Consider the following 21,535-nt stretch of genomic DNA (forward strand, 5'->3'; position numbering starts at 1 on the left):
AAAATTATTTTATTTGTAAATACATCATTGTATATTAAAGAATCCCATATATATTTAATTAACATCATTTCATACATTACAATCAATTTTAAAATTAAAGTCTAAAATATGAGCGTCAAGTCATAACAAGTATTATTAAAATGTAGAATAGTGTCTTTGAAATAAAACCTGTGGAAGCTGTATTCGACTTTTTAATCTCATACAGGTTGGCAAAAAAAGTAGTAAATAATGGGGGCGCCACCGTCTATGCAAACCGTTTTGCATGTGGCAACTATTGACTCACTTTTGTATGAAAACAGTAAGTGTTGCTATGATAAAAAAAATACAGTATCTTTTCCACTCTTTTTAACCCCCACGCAAATACGACGGGGTGTTATAAGTTTGACGTGTATGTCTGTCTGTGTGTGTGTTTGTCTGTGGTATCGTAGCTCCCGAACGGATGGACCGATTTAGATTTAGTTTTTTTTTGTTTGAAAACTGTATTGGGAGTGTTCTTGGTCATGTTCCTTGAAAATTGGTCCACTATGTCTTTTGACGACCGGTCTGGCTCAGTCGGTAGTGACCCTGCCTGCTGAGCCACAGTCTCGGGTTCGAATCCCGGTAGGAGCATTTATTTGTGTGATGAGCACAGATATTTTGTTCCTGAGTCATGGATGTTTTCTATGTATATAAGTATGTATTTATCTATTTAAGTATGTATATCGTCGCTTAGCGCCCATAGTACAAGCTTTGCTTAGTTTGGGGCTAAGTTGGTCTGTGTAAGGTGTCCCCCAATATTTATTTATTATTGTTATTTACTATGTGGGGGTATTTTTTTTTTCAAGATTTTAATTTTATGGTGTATAACCAGGCTGTAATTGAGGAGTTTACTGGTCTTTGGACATGAATTCGACCTGTTTCTTAGCGGGGAAGACCTTGTGCACCCGTTTCCTGTGTGTGTATAGCGAAGCCTTTTGCTTGAAGCTCTGCTGGCAGAGGTCGCACGTGAGCGGACGAGCCCCCGAGTGGATGACTTCGTGCTGGTTCAGGGCTTTTTTGTCCTGGAAATAAATAGTTATTTGTTATACAAGGGGGCAAAGTTGTATTTTAACGCCGAGTGTGGAATTGAATAACGAGCAAGTGAAAGGATTCTATTGTTGAACCACGAGCGAAGCGAGTGGTTCGAGAATAGAATCTTGATCTTGCGAGTTTTTTAACACACGAGAAGTAAAATACATTTGCACCCGAGTGTAACACAAAACTTTTCCCCTCACTATAGCGAGGAAACTACAACGCAAAAAATGCGTTTATCACTGCTTCCAGTAGTCCCACAGGTGGTAAATCATCTTTATTACTAGATTCACCTACTTTTATTAATTTTAAAGCAGTTAATTTGACTTTATTCAAGGTCAAATTACTTTACCCACTAGTGGATAAAATGCGTTTTTACCCGCTGGTATTAAAGGACAAAACACGTGTTTCCGAGCTAATGAGGGGAAAATAATATTGTGATCTATGAACAGAAATATAAAATAGATTGTACTGCAAACCGAATAATATTAACAGCGTATCCCTGATCCCATTTGAAGACTAAAATGTTAAATTTTTTTTGGAGTTCATTTCATTTCATTTATTTGCCATAAATTGTATGTTTACATAAGATGGTACATGTACATGTTTAATAAGTTTCAATACAATTTTACGAGATTGGTGTAGCATTATTTAAACAATGTTTACAAAAGTAAAACTAACATGCAATACATTTTATTTTATTTTACAAGCTGAAAGTACTCTTTAAGACTATATGGACACAGTTCGATAAGATATTTTTTTAGATGATTGAGGAATTTAGTGGATGTGGAGGAGTTATTACTACTTATTACGAAAAACTACTTATTATTAAAAAAAAAAACCTTAAGCTCTGTATTATAACTACTGAAGATCTCATAATGTAAATTGAAATAGATATCATACACGAAAGAAAAAACGGCAAGGCCCACTGGTGGCCGAGCCGGGAATCGAACCCGGGTCTTCAGCTTACGCGGCTAACGTATTTACCACTAGACCACACGCGCGCTAGTGGTAAATACGTTAGCCGCGTAAGCTGAAGACCCGGGTTCGATTCCCGGCTCGGCCACCAGTGGGCCTTGCCGTTTTTTCTTTCGTGTATGATATCTATTTCAATTTATAATTTATATATAGTAGTGTGACTACTTAAAAAAAAAAAAACAAATCAGAAAATATTCAATAAAATAATTTGATTTGTTCCCTAGTTGATCTCATAATGTGTTTATAGTATTTAATTATTTACTGTTACCGCAAAATTTATTTTAAATTTCAACTTATGTTTAGATCAGCATATTGATTGATGTTTGTCTACGTATAATTTATACATAGATCTGTTAGAGGTTTATCCATACTAATATTATAAATGGGAAAGAGTGTGTGTCTGTTTGTTTGTCCGTCTTTTACGGCAAAACGGAGCGACGAATTAACGTATTTTTTTAAGTGGAGATAGTTGAAGAGATGGAGAGTGACATAGGCTACTTTTTGTCTCTTTCTAACGCGAGCGAAGCCGCGGGCAAAAGCTAGTTTTTTTCATAAATATTAAGTAAGTTAAACTAAGTACTAGTAAGTAAATTAGTAATTTTCAATGTGAACTAGTGAATGCCCAAATGTTGTGCCAAAAAAGCAGGCCATGTCTGGTCGATAGCATTATTTATGTACCTACTTATTGTAGTACCTTCGCTTCATCGTTGTTACACTGGGTTGGCGCCGATCCAGCAAAAATCCAGCTGGATTGAAAATACTGCTGGATTGCAATCCCTATATCGTTACTACTTTAAAAAAAATCTCGTATCTCACGCTGCTCCTCAAAGTTAAAACGCAGTAAGTCTATGTATATGCATTCCATACATACTTACTACAATTTTCTTTTCATTGACAGACGAAGATGCAAGTTTTTTTAAAAGTAGTGACGATATGTTACCTTTAAATAATATATATATTTGTGCAAAAGTTATCCATAACCATCCAAAGAGGTAACGCCATAAGTATTATGGGTACTTTTGCACCAGAAACGCTAAGGAGCGGGGTTAAATACTTAGTTTATTTGTAAATATTTATTTTAAACACTTACAGTGAACGCCTTCCTGCATATCTGACAGACGTGGTTCCGCGGCTTCTCTTTTTTCTCGCCGTGGACTCGCATCATATGCTTTTCCACGTTTGCCCGGGACGCTATAGGCTGCAAATAATAACCACAAACTGAAACTGAAATAAATGTCATATACAAAGAAAAAATGACCAAGGCCTCCAAGTGTCCAAAGCTGGATTCGAACCAGCGTCCTCCGTTATCGCGACGGATGCCTCAAACCACTCGGCCATTCGGTCACGGTGGCAAGGGTCGAAATTTTCAAGTATATGACACAACCACAATTACACACCACCACAAACCACACTATTCTAAGAAATAACCACAAAATTAAAATTTTGAAAAAAAACCCCGACCCAACCGCGACATAGTAGACCGATTTTCATGAAACATGGCTAAGAACACTCCCGACTAACTCAGCTTTCAGACAAAAAAACTAAATCTAAATTGGCTCACCCGGGTGCTACGATGCCACAGACAGACAGACACACAGACAGTCAGACAGACACGTCAAACTTATAACACCCCGTCGTTTTGGCATCGGGGGTTAAAAAGTTATTAAAATTTTTTGTCATTGCTTTTTCGAGGGCTTTTTATGGTAGGCCTGGGGGGTTACCATGACGTGCTAAAGCCGTTCAGTTTAGGTTGAGAGAGAGGGACGGAGCTATGTAACTGCTATAGCTGTGTCCCTTTCTCTCAACCTAAACTGAACGTCTTTAGTACATCATGGTAACCCCCCTGGTAGGGTACGGACTAAGTGCGTTTTCACATTATCCGATCCGATATCGGATGTCGGAAGGATTTCCATTGAAAAAATCCAAGATGGCGCCTGTAATGTATGGGATATCGGTCCGACATCCGATATCGGATCGGATAATGTGAAAACGCACTTAGTCTTGGCCACAGACTAGCCAAAGGCGGGTTACCCTCATCTGGCAGAATAATTCTGATCAGAGACACACTTCGCATAACATGTTTTGCAGAAGAGCAATTCCCGAAAAGTTTGTACATTTGGATCACGTCTTTGATTTTGATAAAAATTGGTAGGCTGATAGAGTCCATGATGCTGAACAAGATCCACTGGGTTTCCCAAAATGTCCTAGGTAGTTTGTATGAAACCTTCCTTTTTTGTTACCAGATTTCTGATTTCTATACATTTTTGGTATGGAATTGCTCAGAAACATTTTCGGTCGAATGGTAATTTCGCAGAAAACTTAGTTAGCATTATTACTACCAATACGATACATTTGGCAAAATATTGTTTAAGAGAACATTACTTTGGTCGCCTTTGATTTAGCATAATTTTATGTACTATAATAATCGTAAAATAACGACCTCATGTGGTCGCGACCCTCAGCCATGAGAAACCTAGGAAGAAGAGAAGAATAATCGTATTACAACAGCAGAATTATGACACGCTATCGAAAAGGAAATACTGTCTCAGAGCCCCTGTTAAGTAAGACAACGAGCGAAGCGAGGAGGAGTGTTAGGTATCTTGCATCCCCAACACATCCGACTCGCTATCAAAAACCAAATTGCAAGTTTATGCCGCCTAAATATTATCTGCGAAAGTACTATACGATTAAAAGACTATTATGCTCATCAACATTATGCCAACGTACAATTCGGTATTATAAAAATCTGCTGAATGATTTATATCAGAAGATATTCTGCGCAAGGTGTTTATGCCAAATGTAACTTCTGCCAAGAACTTCATCCTCATCCTCCTTGCGTTATCCCGGCATTTGCCAGGGCTCATGGGAGCCTGGGGTCCGCTTTGACAACTAATCCCAAGATTTGGCGGTGGCTAGTTTTTACGAAAGCGACTGCCATCTGACCTTCCAACCCGAAGGGTAACTAGACCTTATTGGAATTAGTCCGGTTTCCTCACGATGTTTTCCTTAACCGAAAAGCGAGAACAAGAACTCATTAAACGACTAAAATTTATGCGACATAAATTTCTCTAAGACAATAGTGAACCGGTTTTTTCTTGTTGTTGTATGTATGGGTATTTACCAAAGAGGATCGAGTATTATAGAGAGTTACTGTCGAAGTAAAATGTGTAATCACAGTGCATAGACTGCCATCTCTTGACACAGGCTTAAAACTTTTGAACCTCAGTTTTGACAATTTGGCCCATATTCTTAGCTTGATATGTGTTAAAATTTAAAATATTAATATTAGCGCCATCCAGCTGAGCGTACCCCAAAGGTGTAACGCCATCTAGGCCACCGTACCTTTTTAGGGTTCCGTAGTCAACTAGGAACCCTTATAGTTTCGCCATGTCTGTCTGTCCGTCCGTCCGTCCGTCCGTCCGTCCGCGGATAATCTCAGTGACCGTTAGCACTAGAAAGCTGAAATTTGGTACCAATATGTATATCAATCACGCCAACAAAGTGCAAAAATAAAAAATGGAAAAAATGTTTTATTATGGTACCCCCCCCCCCCCCCCCCCCCCCTACGTGTAAAGTGGGGGCTGATATTTTTTTTCATTCCAACCCCAACGTGTGATATATTGTTGGATAGGTATTAAAAAATGAATAAGGGTTTACTTAACTCGTTTTTTGATAATATTAATATTTTCGGAAATAATCGCTCCTAAAAGAAAAAAAAGTGCGTCCCCCCCTCTAACTTTTGAACCATATGTTTAAAAAATATGAAAAAAATCACAAAAGTAGAACTTTATAAATACTTTCTAGGAAAATTGTTTTGAACTTGATAGGTTTTGTAGTTTTTGAGAAAAATACGGAAAACTACGGAACCCTACACTGAGCGTGGCCCGACACGCTCTTGGCCGGTTTATTTTCTTATACTTTATCTGTATATACGAAGTGTAATGGCATATTAGCCACTTTACGTGTTTAGCAGTAACACAATGGTTTACTGCGACATAACGCATATTGCTTAGTCAGCGACAACCCAAACATGTATATAGGCATACCTTTACACAATAAAAGGGATTGATTGGATTCATTACTTTACCTACTACTCGTGTCAATCATTTGACAACACCTTATCCCGTGGCGCTGCCCATCCTCAACAGTAACATCATATTTTAATATTACATGGCGACCCTGCCAGGATATGTATGTCTTTGGTATTACCTTATCGCAGACAGGGCACTTGTGAGCGGTCTTGCCGAGGTGCTGGTAGTTGAAGTGGTCCTGCATCGCCTCTTTGGTCGGGTACCCTTTATTGCACATGGGACACGGGAATCTGCAAAAGGAATAAAAAAAAAATATTGGGGACACCTTACACAGATCAACTTAGCCCCAAACTAAGCAAAGCTTGTACTATGGGTGCTAAGTGACGATATACATACTTAAATAGATAAATACATACTTATATACATAGAACACATCCATGACTCAGGAACAAATATCTGTGCTCATCACACAAATAAATGCCCTTACCGGGATTCGAACCCAGGACCGCGGCTTAGCAGGCAGAAAAGAATCTGTTTATTTCTAAGAAACATACGAATAAAGTTTAAATAAATGACGACCGGTCTGGCCTAGTCGGTAGTGACCCTGCCTGCTATGCCGCGGTCCCGGGTTCGAATCCTGGTAAGGGCATTTATTTGTGTGATGAACACAGATATTTGTTCCTGATCATTTTTTTTTATACCACGTCGGTGGCAAACAGGTATACGGCCCGCCTGATGGAAAGCGGTCACCGTAACCTGTGGACGCCCGCAACTCAAAAGGTGTCACGTGCGCGTTGCCGACCCATTAGAAACTTGTACACTCCTTTTTTGAAGGACCCCATACTGTAGTTCATCAGGAATACCTCGACAGGGAGCTCATTCCTCAGCCAGAGCGTTCGGATGCGTGTGTGTGCGTGAGTCATGGATGTTTTCTATGTATTTAAGTATTTGAATATTATATATATCGTTGTCTGAGTACCCACAACACAAGCCTTCTTGAGCTTACCGTGGGACTCAGTCAATCTGTGTAAGAATGTCCTATAAAATATTTATTTATTTATTTATTTGTATATATATTATGTATATCGTTGTCTGAGTACCTGCAACACAAGCCTTGTTGAGCTTACCGTGGGACTCAATCAATCTGTGTAAGTGCGTTTTCACATTATCCGATCCGATATCGGATGTCGGACCGATATCCCATACATTACAGGCGCCATCTTGGATTTTTTCTATTGAAATCCTTCCGACATCCGATATCGGATCGGATAATGTGAAAACGGCCTAAGGATGTCCTATAATATTTATTTATTATTATAAATAAATAAGTACTTACTTGAAGACTTGATCGGAGGCGTGAGCTCTAGAGTACTTCAAGTGGGCTTGATATGTCGCCAGGTGAGAAAATATCTGCAATCATGTTATATAATAAATTTACACGACCAACCATACCACAGTATAATAAAGAGTACTATCGTACAGTATGGCCACTCCCGCTCCCCGCTGAAAGTGCCGCCCACCCCCTCTCGGTTACCTCACAGTTACCGCCTGTCAAAACGCGAACAGTCGACCTGTCATATTTCACCCATACAAGCATAGTACGCATTCACCTACACGAGCTTAGACTGTGTGCTAGGAACGCGCCTCTTTCATATATTTGATCGCCAGTGTCCGAGGTGTGACCATACTTAGTATTAATATTACAAATGGGAATGTGTGTGTCTGTTTGTTTGTCCGTCTTTCACGGCAAAACGGAGCGACGGATTGACGTGATTTTTTAAGTGGAGATAGTTGAAGGGATAGAGAGTGACATAGGCTACTTTTTGTCGCTTTGGAGGTATTACTAGCATTTTCCCGCGGCTTCGCTCGCGTTAGAAAGAGACAAAAAGTAGCCTATGTCACTCTCTATCCTTTCAACTATCTCCACTTAAAAAATCACGTCAATTCGTCGCTCCGTTTTGCCGTGAAAGACGAACAAACTAACAGACACACACACTTTCCCATTTGTAATATTATTAATTGTGGCGTAGGCTGGCAACCTGTCACTGCAATGTCACAGTTTCGTTTTCTTTCAACCCCTTATTTGGCAAGAGTGGCACTGAAGCTTTAGTAGTTTCATGTGTTCTGCCTACCCCTTTATGGGATACAGGAGTGATTGTATGTATGTATGTTATGTGTTCATTACCTTCTTGCAGTCGACACACTCGTATCTGCTCTTGTTCTCGTGCCGTTGTATGTGGTATTTGAGTTGTATAACGCGCACCATCTTGTGACAGATCGGGCATTCTTCTTTTGGGAGCGGGCCTTCGTGCAGTCTGTATAATAAATATGTAAATAGTTATATTTTATTATTATAAATGGGCTTACTCTTGGCCACAGACTAGCCAAAGGCAAAGACGTGGCCTACGATGGAGTGAGCTCACCCAGAAGATGCCTGTTCACTAGGGATGTACCGACTAGCCGGGAAAACCGACTATCCGGCCACATTTGTAGTCGGCGATTAGTCGGCGACTAGTCGGCAAAACAGGCCGATTAGTCGGCACTTTATAAGTCACAGAATAACAGTACAAAAATAAATTAACAGCTGATATAATTATATTATGTACCGATTCGTTATAGCTTTGTTAGTCAAAAGAACAAATATCTGTGATCATCACAGAAATAAATATCCTACCTAGGACTACCGGGTTTCATAGGCAGGATGACTACCCTACCCACTAAGCCAAACCGGTTGTTAAAAATGGAAAATGTGTAAATATTCTCATAGACCTTTGAAAAATTGAACCTGTAAAAAACAGGTTTACAGGTACCAGAAATGTAATTTAAAAATTCTGATGAATTTAGTCGCAACTATGTTCTGGCCGACTAGCCGACTAGTCGGCCGACTAATCGGCTACCCAAGCGCCGACTAGTCGGTAGTCGGCCTAGTCGGCCAAATCAATAGTCGGTACATCCCTACTGTTCACCCTTGATTTGAAGGTCGCCGTGTTATATCAGTTTTACAAGCGGGCAATATTGATACACTAGCAAGCGAAGGATTCCAATATTGAATTTACATTACATTGATTATGACCGTATACGTCGTTTTTAGAGTTCCGTAGTCAACTAGGAACCCTTATAGTTTCGCCATGTCTGTCTGTCCGTCCGTCCGTCCGTCCGTCCGCGGATAATCTCAGTAACCGTTAGCACTAGAAAGCTGAAATTTGGTACCAATATGTATATCAATCACGCCAATAAAGTGCAAAAATAAAAAATGGAAAAAATGTTTTATTAGGGTACCCCCCCCCCCCCCCTACATGTAAAGTGGGGACTGTTTTTTTTTTCATTCCAACCCCAACGTGTGATATATTGTTGGATAGGTATTTAAAAATGAATAAGGGTTTACTAAAATCGTTTTTTAATAATATTAATATTTTCGGAAATAATCGCTCCTAAAGGAAAAAAAAGTGTGTGTCCCTCTAACTTTTGAACCACATGTTTCAAAAATATGAAAAAAATCACAAAAGTAGAACTTTATAAATACTTTCTAGGAAAATTATTTTGAACTTGATAGGTTGAATAGTTTTTGAGAAAAATACGGAAAACTACGGAACCCTACACTGAGCGTGGCCCGACACGCTCTTGGCCGTTATTTTATTATTATAAATGAGCTTAATCTTGGCCACAGACTAGCCAAAGGCAAAGACGTGGCCTACGATGGAGTGAGCTCACCCAGAAGATGCCTGTTCACCCTTGATTTGAAGGTTGCCGGCATAGCTGGGCACAGTTAATCAAATAGTTAACTTCGTTACTCGTTAAAGCGATACATTTCAACAAATTTAACGAAAGTTAAAGTTAATCGATAATCCGTTAGTCGTGATAAAAAATAATTTTACTGTAGCTAGTTGCATCAGTTATCAACGGACTCGAAAATAAAGAAATGTAACGGAAGTTAACGAATCTGTTAACATTTTTTAAAGTTAATCCGTTAACCAAAATGTTAACTTCGTTAATTAACGATTAACGGATTATCGAGTTAATGCCCAGCTATGGTTGCCGGGTTATATTAGTGTTACAAGGGGGCAATATTGATACACTAGCAAGCAAAGGATTCCAATATTGAACCGCGAGCGTAGCGAGTGGTACATTGATTATGACCGAATACGTCGATTTTAAGTGTAAAGCAGGTAACAAACTAAATAAAAGTTGATTTTTTTTCACTTGAGAGCGAGAAAGATATAAATAAATAAATATTGAGGACACCTTACACAGATCAACTTAGCTCCAAACTAAGCAAAGCTCGTACTATGGGTGCTAAGCGACGATATACATACTTAAATAGATAAATACATACTTATATATATAGAATACATCCATGACTCAGGAACAAATATCTGTGCTCATCACACAAAAGTTGTTCTCTGTAAGGTGTCCCCAATATTTATTTATTTATATTTATCACTGTTCTCATACTAAAGTGACTCAATAGTTGCCACATTCAAAACGGTTTACATACTCATAGACGGTGGCGCCCCCATTAGTTTCTACTCTTATTTTCCAGTCTGTAGTCAGTACAATACCTCAAATGTGTAGCCAGCGTGGTTCGGTTGACGAAGCGTTTCTTACAATGGTCGCACTGTAAGCCTTCTCTGTGGAAGCGGGCCACGTGGTTCTTGCGAGCGCGGGAGTTCCTACAACAAACAATAAAAAATAATTCAGGACCTGTGTGAGTGTGTCTAGTAAAACGTCCCAATTTGTCGGTTACCATTAAGGCGAGATTTACTTGTATCTTTTTTTTTTTTAGTTATAAATGGGCTTACTCTTGACCACAGACTAGCCAAAGGCAAAGACGTGCCCTACGATGGAGTGAGCTCGCCCAGAAGATGCCTGTTCACTCTTGATTTGAAGGTTGCCGGGTTTTATATGAATATCGGGTAGTTCTGTGTTGTTTACATCTCCGGTGACACTTTGCTGGGACGTCAGTCTTCCGCGACCACGGCCAGTGCAACCTGGCCGAAACGTTGGGGAAAAAAAGGTAAAAATAATGTTAATTAATCGCGTTCTTATTAATCTTTAAATATTTGATTTGTACTTACTTGAAGAACATGTCACACTCGAGGCACTGGTAGCCTTCTATAGTAGTCTTGGAGAGCAGTTTGCGTAGATCACCGGGTTTGGGGGGGTTCGATGGGGGTTCCTTTTTCTTACGGCTCTGTAACAAATTATTTATTTATTAACCCCCGACGCAAAAACGACGGGGTGTTAGAAGTTTGACGTGTCTGTCTGTCTGTGTGTGTGTCTGTCTGTGGCATCGTAGCTCTCGAACGGATGAACCGATTTTGATTTTTTTTTTTGTCTGAAAGCTGAGTTAGTCGGGAGTGTTCTTAGCCATGTTTCATGAAAATCGGTCCGCTATGTCGCGGTCGGGGGTTTTTCCAAAATTTTAATTTTGTGGTTAGGTTATTATTTCAAATATCGTCACTACTTTTAAATAACCTAACCACAAAATTAAAATTTTGAAAAAACCCCCCGACTGCGACATAGTGGACCGATTTTCATGAAACATGGCTAAGAACACTCCCGACTAACTCAGCTTTTAGACAAAAAAAACTAAATCTAAATCGGTTCATCCGTTCGGGAGCTACGATGCCACAGACAGACACACACAGACAGACAGACAGACAGACAGACACGTCAAACTTATAACACCCCGTCGTTTTTGCGTCGGGGGTTAAAAATCTCGTATCTCACGCTGCTCCTCAAAGTTAAAACGCAGTAAGTCTATATGCATCCCATACATACTTACTACAATTTTCTTTTCATTGACAGACGAAGATACAAGTTTTTTTTAAAGTAGTGACGATACGTTACACAATATGACAGTAAAAACCAAAGCACTGAGTAACTAAAAATACATAAAAGCATAAAAAATAAACACATTTAACATTAAATACTTATGATATTGGGTTCAAATAATTTAGAAATACAACGTGTTTTTTTTTTGTTTTCCGTTAAATTCGACACGTAGTTAGGTTCATTATCAGGAACCACCCTGTATATCACATGTCGAAACAAATAACATTAGGAATTGGTAAAGGCTGTCACACACGTGTTCAGTAATTATCTTTATTTTTTTTAATAACTCGATAACTGTAAGAGTCAAGACGCTAGTTTCTTAGAGAAATTAATTGTATTTGATCTAAAGAACCTTCTCTTAAAGTTAACGGAATTCAATAAAAACAGGATGTATAATCTTTTCGGGACATATCGTGCTATTTTAATATGATTTCTGTACTTGGGTTTTATAGTCTACTTTTAAACTAAACAAAATGAAATATATATATTTATATATTTATTTATATATTTATTTGCTTATACAAATACGTATTTATCAATTTTAATTTTTTCAGTTTTCTTCTTTAAATTTTTAATTAATTTTATAAAGCATTGTTTTTAAATTAGTTTATTATTTTACGTAAAAAAATATTACTTTTTCATTTTTGTTTTATTATTATTGTTTAAATGTATATCTTTTGCTTGAGAACACCAAATGCTCCTATTTCGCATAAGCAAAAGGGAGTGTAAAAGTTTCTAATGGGGTGGCAACGCGCATGTGACACTCCTTGAGTTGCAGGCGTCCATAGGTTACGGTGACCACTTTCCATCAGGCGGGCCGTATGCTTGTTTGCCACCGACGTAGTATTAAAAAAAAAGCTACAATGTGGTACCTTTTGCGTGAAAATGCCTCAAACTGTTTACTCTAAGTATTCACTGCCATTGTCATAGTTGCGTAATGTGCTTATTACCACACGAGTGCAATAATATAGCGCCATATTTACTGTATTTTTAGGGTTTCGTACCAAAAAGTTACAAAAAGGACCCTTATTGGGGCGACGCTGTCCGTCCGTCCATCCGACCGTCTTTCTGTCTTTCTATCTGTCTGTCTATCTGTCCGGCCGTCCGTCCGTCTGTCTGTTTGTCTGTCTGTCCATTCGTCTCTCTGTCTGTGTGTCTGTTTATCCATACGTTAGTCTGTCTGTTCATCCGTCTGTCTGTCTGTTCATGCATCTGTCTGTCTGTGTGTTTGTCTGTCCAGCCGTCTGTCTGTTTGTCTGTCTTTCTATCTGTCCGGCCGTCCGTCCGTCTGTCTGTCTGTGTGTCTGTCTATCCATACGTTTGTCTGTCTGTCTGTTCATGCATCTGTCTGTGTGTTTGTCTGTCCATCCGTCTGTCTGTCTGTGTGTTTGTTTGTCCATCCGTCTGTCTGTCACATTACTAAATATCTCGAGTAGTTGTCTTACCTTCCTCTGCTCAGTGCCCCCGATGAGCAGCTGCGCAGGCGCAGGTTTAGCGACATGCGCGTCCTGATGCGCCATACGTTGCTGTCTATCCATACGTTTGTTTGTCTGTTCATCCGTCTGTCTTTCTGTCCATGCATCTGTCTGTCTGTGTGTTTGTCTGTCCATCCATCTGTGTGTCTGTCTATCCGTCAGTCTGTCCGTCTATCTATCCGTCAGTCAGTCCGTCTATCTATCTGTGTGTTTGTTTGTCCATCCGTCTGTCTGTCTGTCAGTCAGTCCGTCTGTCTTTCTGTCAGTCAGTCCGTCTGTCTGTCTGTCACTAGTACTTGTCTTACCTTCCTCTGTTCAGTGCCCCCGATGAGCAGCTGCGCAGGCGCAGGCTTAGCGACGTGCGCGTCCTGATGCGCCAACATGGCGGCCAGCAGGCGCGCCGAGTGCCCGCACAGCTTGCAGATATGCCGCAGGTAGTGCGTCTCCACGTGGGGCTGTAGCTTCGAGTCTTCGACATACTTGTAGCAGACTTTGCAGGGGGAGTAGCCGGGTTTCTGCGAAAAATACAGAATAGGCTAGTTTCCTATACTTAAAATAATAGTACATTACGATACAAGTGCGTAAAAAAGGAAGTTCGAAACGAGTGGCGATAAATTAAAACACGACCGAAGGGAGTGTTTTAAATCGACACGAGTTACGAATTTCCTTTTTGCATTAATATGAAAGAAGCAATTCATTTTGAGATTTTTGACACTTCTTAATAAGAAGCTGATTTGACTAGTAGGAAACTAGCCTATTGATTAACTGACTATTAACTGATTGAAAATTAACTGGTTTTTCATAAAACCCTTGCCGTGAGAAGACTGCAGAACTATATTTAGACTTATAAAACGGTCAGCCAAATCTTGGCACTAAAAAAAGGCACGAAATTCAAATTTTCTATGGGTATTAAACCTTGTGTGCCCCCTTTCTTCCCGTGGGTGTCGTAGAAGGCGACTATGGGATATGGGTTAAATTGTGGCGTATTAGGCGAGAGGCTGGCGACCTGTCATAGTCATAAGTCATAAGTCATAAGTCATAAGTCATTTATTTGCGTCACTGCAATGTCACAGTTTCGTTTTCTTTCAACCCCTTATTTGCCAAGAGTGGCACTGAAACTTAGTAGTTCATGTGCTCAGCCTACCCCTTTATGGGATACAGGCGTGATTATATGTATGTATGTGTATAAGTTTGACGTGTCTGTCTGTCTGTCTGTGTGTGTGTGTGTGTGTGTGTGTGTGTGTCTGTATGAGCCTTAAAATAAAACATTTTTTCTACTGTGATATTTTAGAAAAAAAATCATGCTATTTCTACTCAGAATCACTAGATTTTTCAATCCTAGTAGTTAAAAAAATTGTCCCATACGATTTTTTCTTATTTTTTTACCATTTTCCGTACATGTTGTGTGGGGGTAACAAAAGAGGAAAGTAACAAAAACGTATGGAAATTCTGGGACACTTTTTCTCCCAGTGAGATTAAAAGTACTCGTGATTCTGAGTACAATTGACCTAAAATTCCCTAAAAAAATTAAAAAAAAAAAAAAAATGCTCAGTTATTTCATATTAGCAAATCTGATTTGACTAGTAGGAAACTAGCGTATTTAAAACTGATTTACATAAAACCCTTGCCGTGAGAAGACTGCAGAACTACTTATATATTTAGACATACCTATAGCACACCTCGGACACTGGCGATCAAATATATGAAAGAGGCGCGTTCCTAGCACACAGTCTAAGCTCGTGTAGGTGTACGCGTACCATGCTTGTATGAGTGACATATGACAGGTCGACTGTTCGTGTTTTTGACAGACGGTAACTGTGAGGTAGCCGGGAGGGGGTGGGCGGCACTTTCAGCGGGGAGCGGGAGTGGCCATTATTATACTGCGCCTATAGACAGTCAGCCAAATCTTGGCACTAAAAAAGGCGCGAAATTCTAATTTTCTATGGGTCTTAACTTCGCACCTACATTTTCAATAAATTCTCGTCTATGATTCCGCCAACGTCAAGGTTTAGGAAGGCACGCGTTTCATGAAGACAATTGGCCGGTGAGTCCTACATTTTTCAAGTTTGCTGCATTTTGACGACCGGTCTGGCTCAGTTGGTAGTGACCCTGCCTGCTAAGCCACAGTCCTGGGTTCAAATCCCGGTAAGAGCATTTATTTGTGTGATGAGCACAGATAATTGCACCTGAATCATGGATGTTTTCTATGTACATAAGTTTGTATTTACCTATTTAAGTATGTATATCGTCGCTTAGCACCCATAGTACAAGCTTTGCTTAGTTTGGGGCTAAGTTGATTTGTGTAAGGTGTCCCCAATATTTATTGATTTTTCTAATAACATATTACGTCGTCCACCGTCGCGCGACCGCGGACGCGGATCTAGACAATGAATATACACTTAACCGTGCAAACTATAGGTCGTCGGTCGTGGACGTGACCTTGAGCGCACGGACGTCCGATCTAAATCTGGCTCGCTGGATGTTTTGGTCAGCCGAAGTCACGTCCCGAAGACCGTGCACACTGATCGGTCGCGGACGTCCGCGTAGTATGTTACTAGTTTTATACGTATGTTTATAGTCAGACTAGTTTTTCATTTCATTTTCTTTATTTCTTGAACAATATAAATTGTGTTAGAAAAACTTACGAACTAAGAACATGCTTATGATGTAAGTAAAACTAATCAATGAGTGAATAAATTTTTCCCGCGACTTCGCTCGCGTTAGAAAGAGACAAAAAGTAGCCTATGGCACTTTCCATCCCTTCAACTATCTCCACTTAAAAAATCACGTCAATTCATCGCTCAGTTTTGCCGTGAAAGACGGACAAACAAACAGACACACTTTCCCATTCATAATATTAGTATGGATTGTACTTACAGCCCTGTGGTCGGAGACGAAGTGGTCCTCCACCTGTTGTTGCGTGTAGAACCCGATGATGCACAGTTCGCATTTATACACCGAGCTTACTATTAGCCCGTTGCTTCTGGAAAGTTATGTATGAAAATGTTGGCATAATTAATGGAAGATTTTTTTGGTTGGGATATGTACATTATAGGCCGAAGTTATTTTTTATCAACCCTCCCCATCTCTCCCCCCTCTGCGTCACCCCTCTTCCCCCCTTAAATAGCCGAAAATGTGGTTTTTCGTGATTTCTGACAAAACCGTTGAAGATACAGAAAAAGCGTGTAGGAACAAAGTAATCCTTAATAAATTTACTACAAATCATTCATTAACACTTTGGTTCTAGCACTTACAGTTTTCGCGTGATCCATCACGAAAGTTGGTCCTTTGCTGCAATTTTCTTTAGTGAATGTTAAGTTTTCTCCCAAATTGCTTACGAAATCTGTTTGATATTACTAAAATATTATAAACTGAAAATGAATTTCAGGGGGAAAAATCACTACCATGGGTGGAACTTGAACTCACGGCTTCTGGATTGAAACTCCAGTACTCTACCAACAGCTACCAAAAGCTCATCCCCAGTCATCGATATACTATATGGATCAATGGTACTCCTAGCGACTACTACCGTGAAAATATTACGTCTTAAATAGTTACTGGAATTCCAAGACATATTGGAAATTCCACCCATGGTAGTGATTTTTCCCCCTTAATTTTATTTTAGTCATGGGTTACAATATTTTAGTCATATCAGACAAATTTCGACGATTTCGTAAGCATTTTGGGCGAAAACTTAACATTCATTAAAGAAAATTGCAGCAAAGGACCAACTTTCGTGACGGATCACGCGAAAACTATAAGTGCTAGAACCAAAGTGTTAATAAATGATTTGTAGTAAATTTATTAAGGATTACTTCGTTCCTACGCGCTTTTTCTGTATCTTCAACGGTTTTGTCAGAAATCGAGAAAAACCGCATTTTCGGCACTTTAAGGGAGGGTAGAGAGGTGACGCAGAGGGGGGAGGAGTGGGGAGGGTTGATGAAAAATAACTTCAGTCTATAACGTACATATTTCAATTAAAAAAAACCTTCCATTAATTATGCCGTAATTTTAGCTAATTTCCCCCTACTATATAGCGAGGAAACTACAACGCAAAAAATGCGTTTATCACTGCTTCCAGTAGTTCCACAGGTGGTAAATCATCTTTATTACTAGATTCACCTACTTTTATCAATTTCAAAGCAGTTAATTTGACCTTATTCAAGGTCAAATTACTTTACCCACTAGTGGATAAAATGCGTTTTTACCCGCTGGTATTAAAGGACAAAACACGTGTTTCCGAGCTAGTGAGGGGAAAATAACATTTTTACAAAATCTGTTTAGTTTCAAGGTTCATCATCCATGAAAAATAGCGAAATAAATTATTACTGTTGTTTTACCTTATAGCGGAATGGATTTACCCAGTATTGAAGTTAAGCGACACAAATGCCCTTGCCGGGATTTGAACCCAGGACCGCAGCTCAGCAGGCAGGGTCACTACGCGCTAGGACCGGTCGTTAATTGTATGTATGTATGTATGTATGTATAAACTCTTTATTGTACAAAACACAAAACACAAATATGACACAGGATAGACAGTACAAAGGCGAACTTATCCCTTTAAGGGATTTCTTCCAGCTAACCTTTGAGTAGGTGAAATGTGATGAAGAATGGTAGACAAATATAGCACATAGTACAACAGTTTATAGGAAAGCCCATAAAAATATAAAAGAGACTAAAACAAAAATAATAAAATAAAATTGGAATAAAAGGTACATCAAATATAAAGAATATATAACAATTGTAACTGACCTTGAAGCGAGCATTTCATCCTCAGTCATGAACTCTGTGAAGTATTTCAACTTTGACGCTGGAGTTTTTTCCTCCTTCAATTTGGGTGGTTTTGATATTATCACTGCTTCGATCTTCGGCGGCGATGCGATCGTTCTGAAAAATAAATAATATAAATAGATAACTCTCTATAATACTCGATCCTCTTTGGTATTGTATATGCTCTGAGCTATAAACTCACTCTATGTTTAGTTCTTCAAGTTCCCCTTTCATGCGATACGTCTCGATTCTGGAGATGTCGTCGGTGCCCACCACAATGTGAGACATTACTCCCGTCACCGCGTTCTCTAGGACTATCTCCGGCACTGAAAAATAAATTACTCAAATTAGACATTATTAATCGTGTTAATTTTATTTATTTATTTATTTGAGAACATATTTCAATGACATTACAGATAAATCATCAACAATCACAAAATTTAAATATTGAAAATACCCCCGACAGTGACATAGTGGACCGATTTTCATGAAACATGGCTAAGAACACTCCCGACTAACTCAGCTTTCAAACAAAAAAAAACTAAATCGAAATCGGTTCATCCGCTCGGGAGCTGAGGCCACCGACAGATACACACACGGACAGACAGACAGACAAACAGACAGACAGATAGATAGACAGACAGACAGACAGACAGACAGACAGACAGACAGAAAGACACGTCAAACTTATAACACCCCGTCGTTTTTGCGGCGGGGGTTAGAAACAGTAAATAAGAACATTAAAAAAACATTACAAACAATAGAAGTATTAAAACTAAACAATTGATTTGGACGATGACGGAACAGCGTGCGCTCCGTTGCTTCGTTTATTGCCACTCGCTTCCATCCTTCTTTCGGCACTTGTATTACATACATACATACGATCACGCCTGTATCCCATAAAGGGGTAGGCAGAGCACATGAAACTACTTAAGCTTCAGTGCTACTCTTGGCATATAAGGGGTTTTTTTTTTGCTTTGGCTTTTAATAATATAAGGGGTTGAAAGGAAACGAAACTGTGACATTGCAGTGACAGGTTGCCAGCCTCTCGCCTACGCCACAATTTAACCGATGTCCCATAGTCGCCTTGTATTGCAATGTACAAATATAGAAACTAAAACTAATTATAAAACTTAAAGGCTATTATATCTAAAATACGCCCCTGAGGCATTACTACAAGGATGCCGGCGACATTTCCTCGCTGTATCACAATGCTGGTTAAAACCATTTTTAACCCCTGAAGCAAAAACGATGGGGTGTTATAGTTTGACTTATGTGTCTCCACTCAATTGCTCTAAAATTTTCAATGGCCTCTATTGTCAAGTAAAATAAAGGTGACAGCTGGTAACTAGAGCTACCAAAAGCAACTGAGTGGGTAGCATCGTCGCTCCGGGAATGGATGAACCAATTCATTTTTTTTGTTTGGAAGTTGAATTAGTCGGGAGTGTTCTTAGCCATGTCTGATAGAAAACGGTCCACTCGGGGGCTTTTTCAAAATTTAAATTTTATGGCTAGGATACATTACCTTCCAGCATATGTCCGTCCATCTCCAAGTGGATGTTCTCTCTGACCGCCTGTGCCACATCGTACTGCTCATGCTTCACATTCTGCGCTGAGCTGACGGCTATGTACTGTGGCCACTCGTCCCGGGTCGTGTAGTCAAAGAATATACTGTCGTACTCAGTTTTTGTGGTTATTTCTAGGCTTGAGAGCGATTGGGACATGTATGTGTGGTCCATGGTCTGTGAAATATTAAAGAAAACTTTAAATAGTTTTAAATGTGTGTGTGATTTACTTCAAGTCTTCATTAAGATTTACTTTACAAAATAATGCATTGCACAAGTTAATGCAATAATTAGTAAAAAAAGGATTTGTTTCTATTTTCCAAGATCCTATAATACATACATACATACATACATACAATCCTGAGGGGTAGGCAGAGCACATGAAACTACTCAAGTTTCAGTGCCACTCTTGGCAAAAAAGGGGTTGAAAGAAAACGAAATTGTGATATATACATGTGATCCTATAATAATATACATATAAGATCCATCCCAAACTCAGTCAAAACATCTAGATAGTCCGTCCACAGCATTTTTTGTAGGTGATATTTAATTGCAACAATATAAAATTCTGAGCTGGAACGAGACTTAGGCGTGGAAGGATCTTGTGGAGGCCCTACGCACTTCTAGGATGGCCTAGGACACACAACTACTATAGTTACCTCTTGAGAGCCGCTCAGTGCAAGCACTCGGATATGCTCCTGTGCGCTATGCACCTGGCGCTTGAATCTGATGAACTTTTTCATCATCGCCAGGCACTCCCAGCAGATTATCTGTTCCATTGTGGACAGACTGTTATCAAACTAGAACATTACATAATTAATATATTAATCGTTTACATTTACGTGTACCAGTTGGTGTGGTGAAGTTAATTTTTAAACAGTTCTAATAAATAAATATTATAGGACATTTTTACACAGATTGACTGAATCCTACAGTTAGCTCAAGAAGGTTTGTGTTGAAGGTACTCAGACAACGACATATATAATATACAAATACTTATTACATAGAAAACATCCATGACTCGGGAACAAATATCTGTGCTCATCACACAAATAAATGCCCTTACCGGGATTCGAACCCGAGCCCGGGGTGTAGCAGGCAGGGTCACTACGCGCTAGGCCATACCGGTCGTCTAATGGTACCAGGAGATCTTCAGTGGATAATCTAGAGAAATTTTAGTACCTCTTAATGTATTTGTAAGTAGCCTCAATAATCCCTGCGTACATAAATAAAAGAAGAACTTTAACTATATAATTATGTATAATGTTACTTTACGTAATACAGTAAACTTTAACCGTGTAAAACTTTTGAAAACTTACCCTGTCTCCCGCAAAATCGTACATAAGCAGGCGAAATATCTGATACACCGGAGCTAAGCCATTTATGGATATTAAATTCCGATCTGTGCTCAAACAGGTACAGCAAACGACTTTGTATCCGGTTTCCACCTCTTGCTCCATCACGGACATAGTTATAGTTTGTAAACAAACTTTTCAAATTAAATATACAAGATTACATTTCAAATCATAACAAAAAGTAATACTTCCATGTAAAATAGACGAAAATTAAGAAGACCACGCAACTATACTGGGACACCACAAAATGGCTGCTTTACACGATGTTGCCATATACATTTTATTTTTTTATCAGCTGCATTGCTGAAAATGTATAACTATATTATTTCTTTCACGATCATCATCACTACATTCATGATTATAAGTAAGCGCTATTGAACAATTTTTCATTCATAAATTTATTAAATTTATTCCAATAATTTACGAATGAGGTCTAGGTAAATAATGTCAGAATATGTCAGTGCCTGACAATCATC

At 39.1% G+C, this 21,535-nt stretch overlaps 1 protein-coding gene across 1 annotated transcript; it reads right to left on the bottom strand.

The window, feature by feature from the left end:
* Positions 1 to 713: 713 nt before the first annotated feature.
* On the bottom strand, positions 714 to 21,300 carry LOC125239486 (zinc finger protein 62 homolog). Its single transcript, XM_048147100.1, has 14 exons — positions 21,024 to 21,300; positions 20,364 to 20,504; positions 19,665 to 19,881; positions 18,342 to 18,465; positions 18,122 to 18,256; positions 16,247 to 16,352; positions 13,675 to 13,884; positions 11,135 to 11,250; positions 10,619 to 10,729; positions 8,245 to 8,374; positions 7,396 to 7,469; positions 6,238 to 6,349; positions 3,119 to 3,226; positions 714 to 1,040 (listed from the first exon to the last, which is right to left on the bottom strand). Exons 1-14 carry the CDS (start codon positions 21,171 to 21,173, stop codon positions 867 to 869), a joined length of 1,908 nt encoding a protein of 635 aa, XP_048003057.1. The 5' UTR covers positions 21,174 to 21,300; the 3' UTR covers positions 714 to 866.
* Positions 21,301 to 21,535: the final 235 nt, after the last annotated feature.

This window comes from Leguminivora glycinivorella, chromosome 25, assembly GCF_023078275.1.
Source record: "Leguminivora glycinivorella isolate SPB_JAAS2020 chromosome 25, LegGlyc_1.1, whole genome shotgun sequence".
Classification (NCBI taxonomy): Eukaryota; Metazoa; Arthropoda; class Insecta; order Lepidoptera; family Tortricidae; genus Leguminivora; species Leguminivora glycinivorella.

What these genes read in the sequence shown, in the direction of transcription:
- LOC125239486 (XM_048147100.1), bottom strand. Translation starts at nt 21,173, where the DNA reads ATGTCCGTGATGGAGCAAGAGGTGGAAACCGGATACAAAGTCGTTTGC. An exon ending in ACGATTTTGCGGGAGACAGG is followed by an intron (nt 20,505 to 21,023) that starts GTAAGTTTTCAA and finishes GTAATGTTCTAG; the next exon opens with TTTGATAACAGTCTGTCCAC. An exon ending in TCGTCTCCGACCACAGGGCT is followed by an intron (nt 13,885 to 16,246) that starts GTAAGTACAATC and finishes TATTTTTCGCAG; the next exon opens with AAACCCGGCTACTCCCCCTG.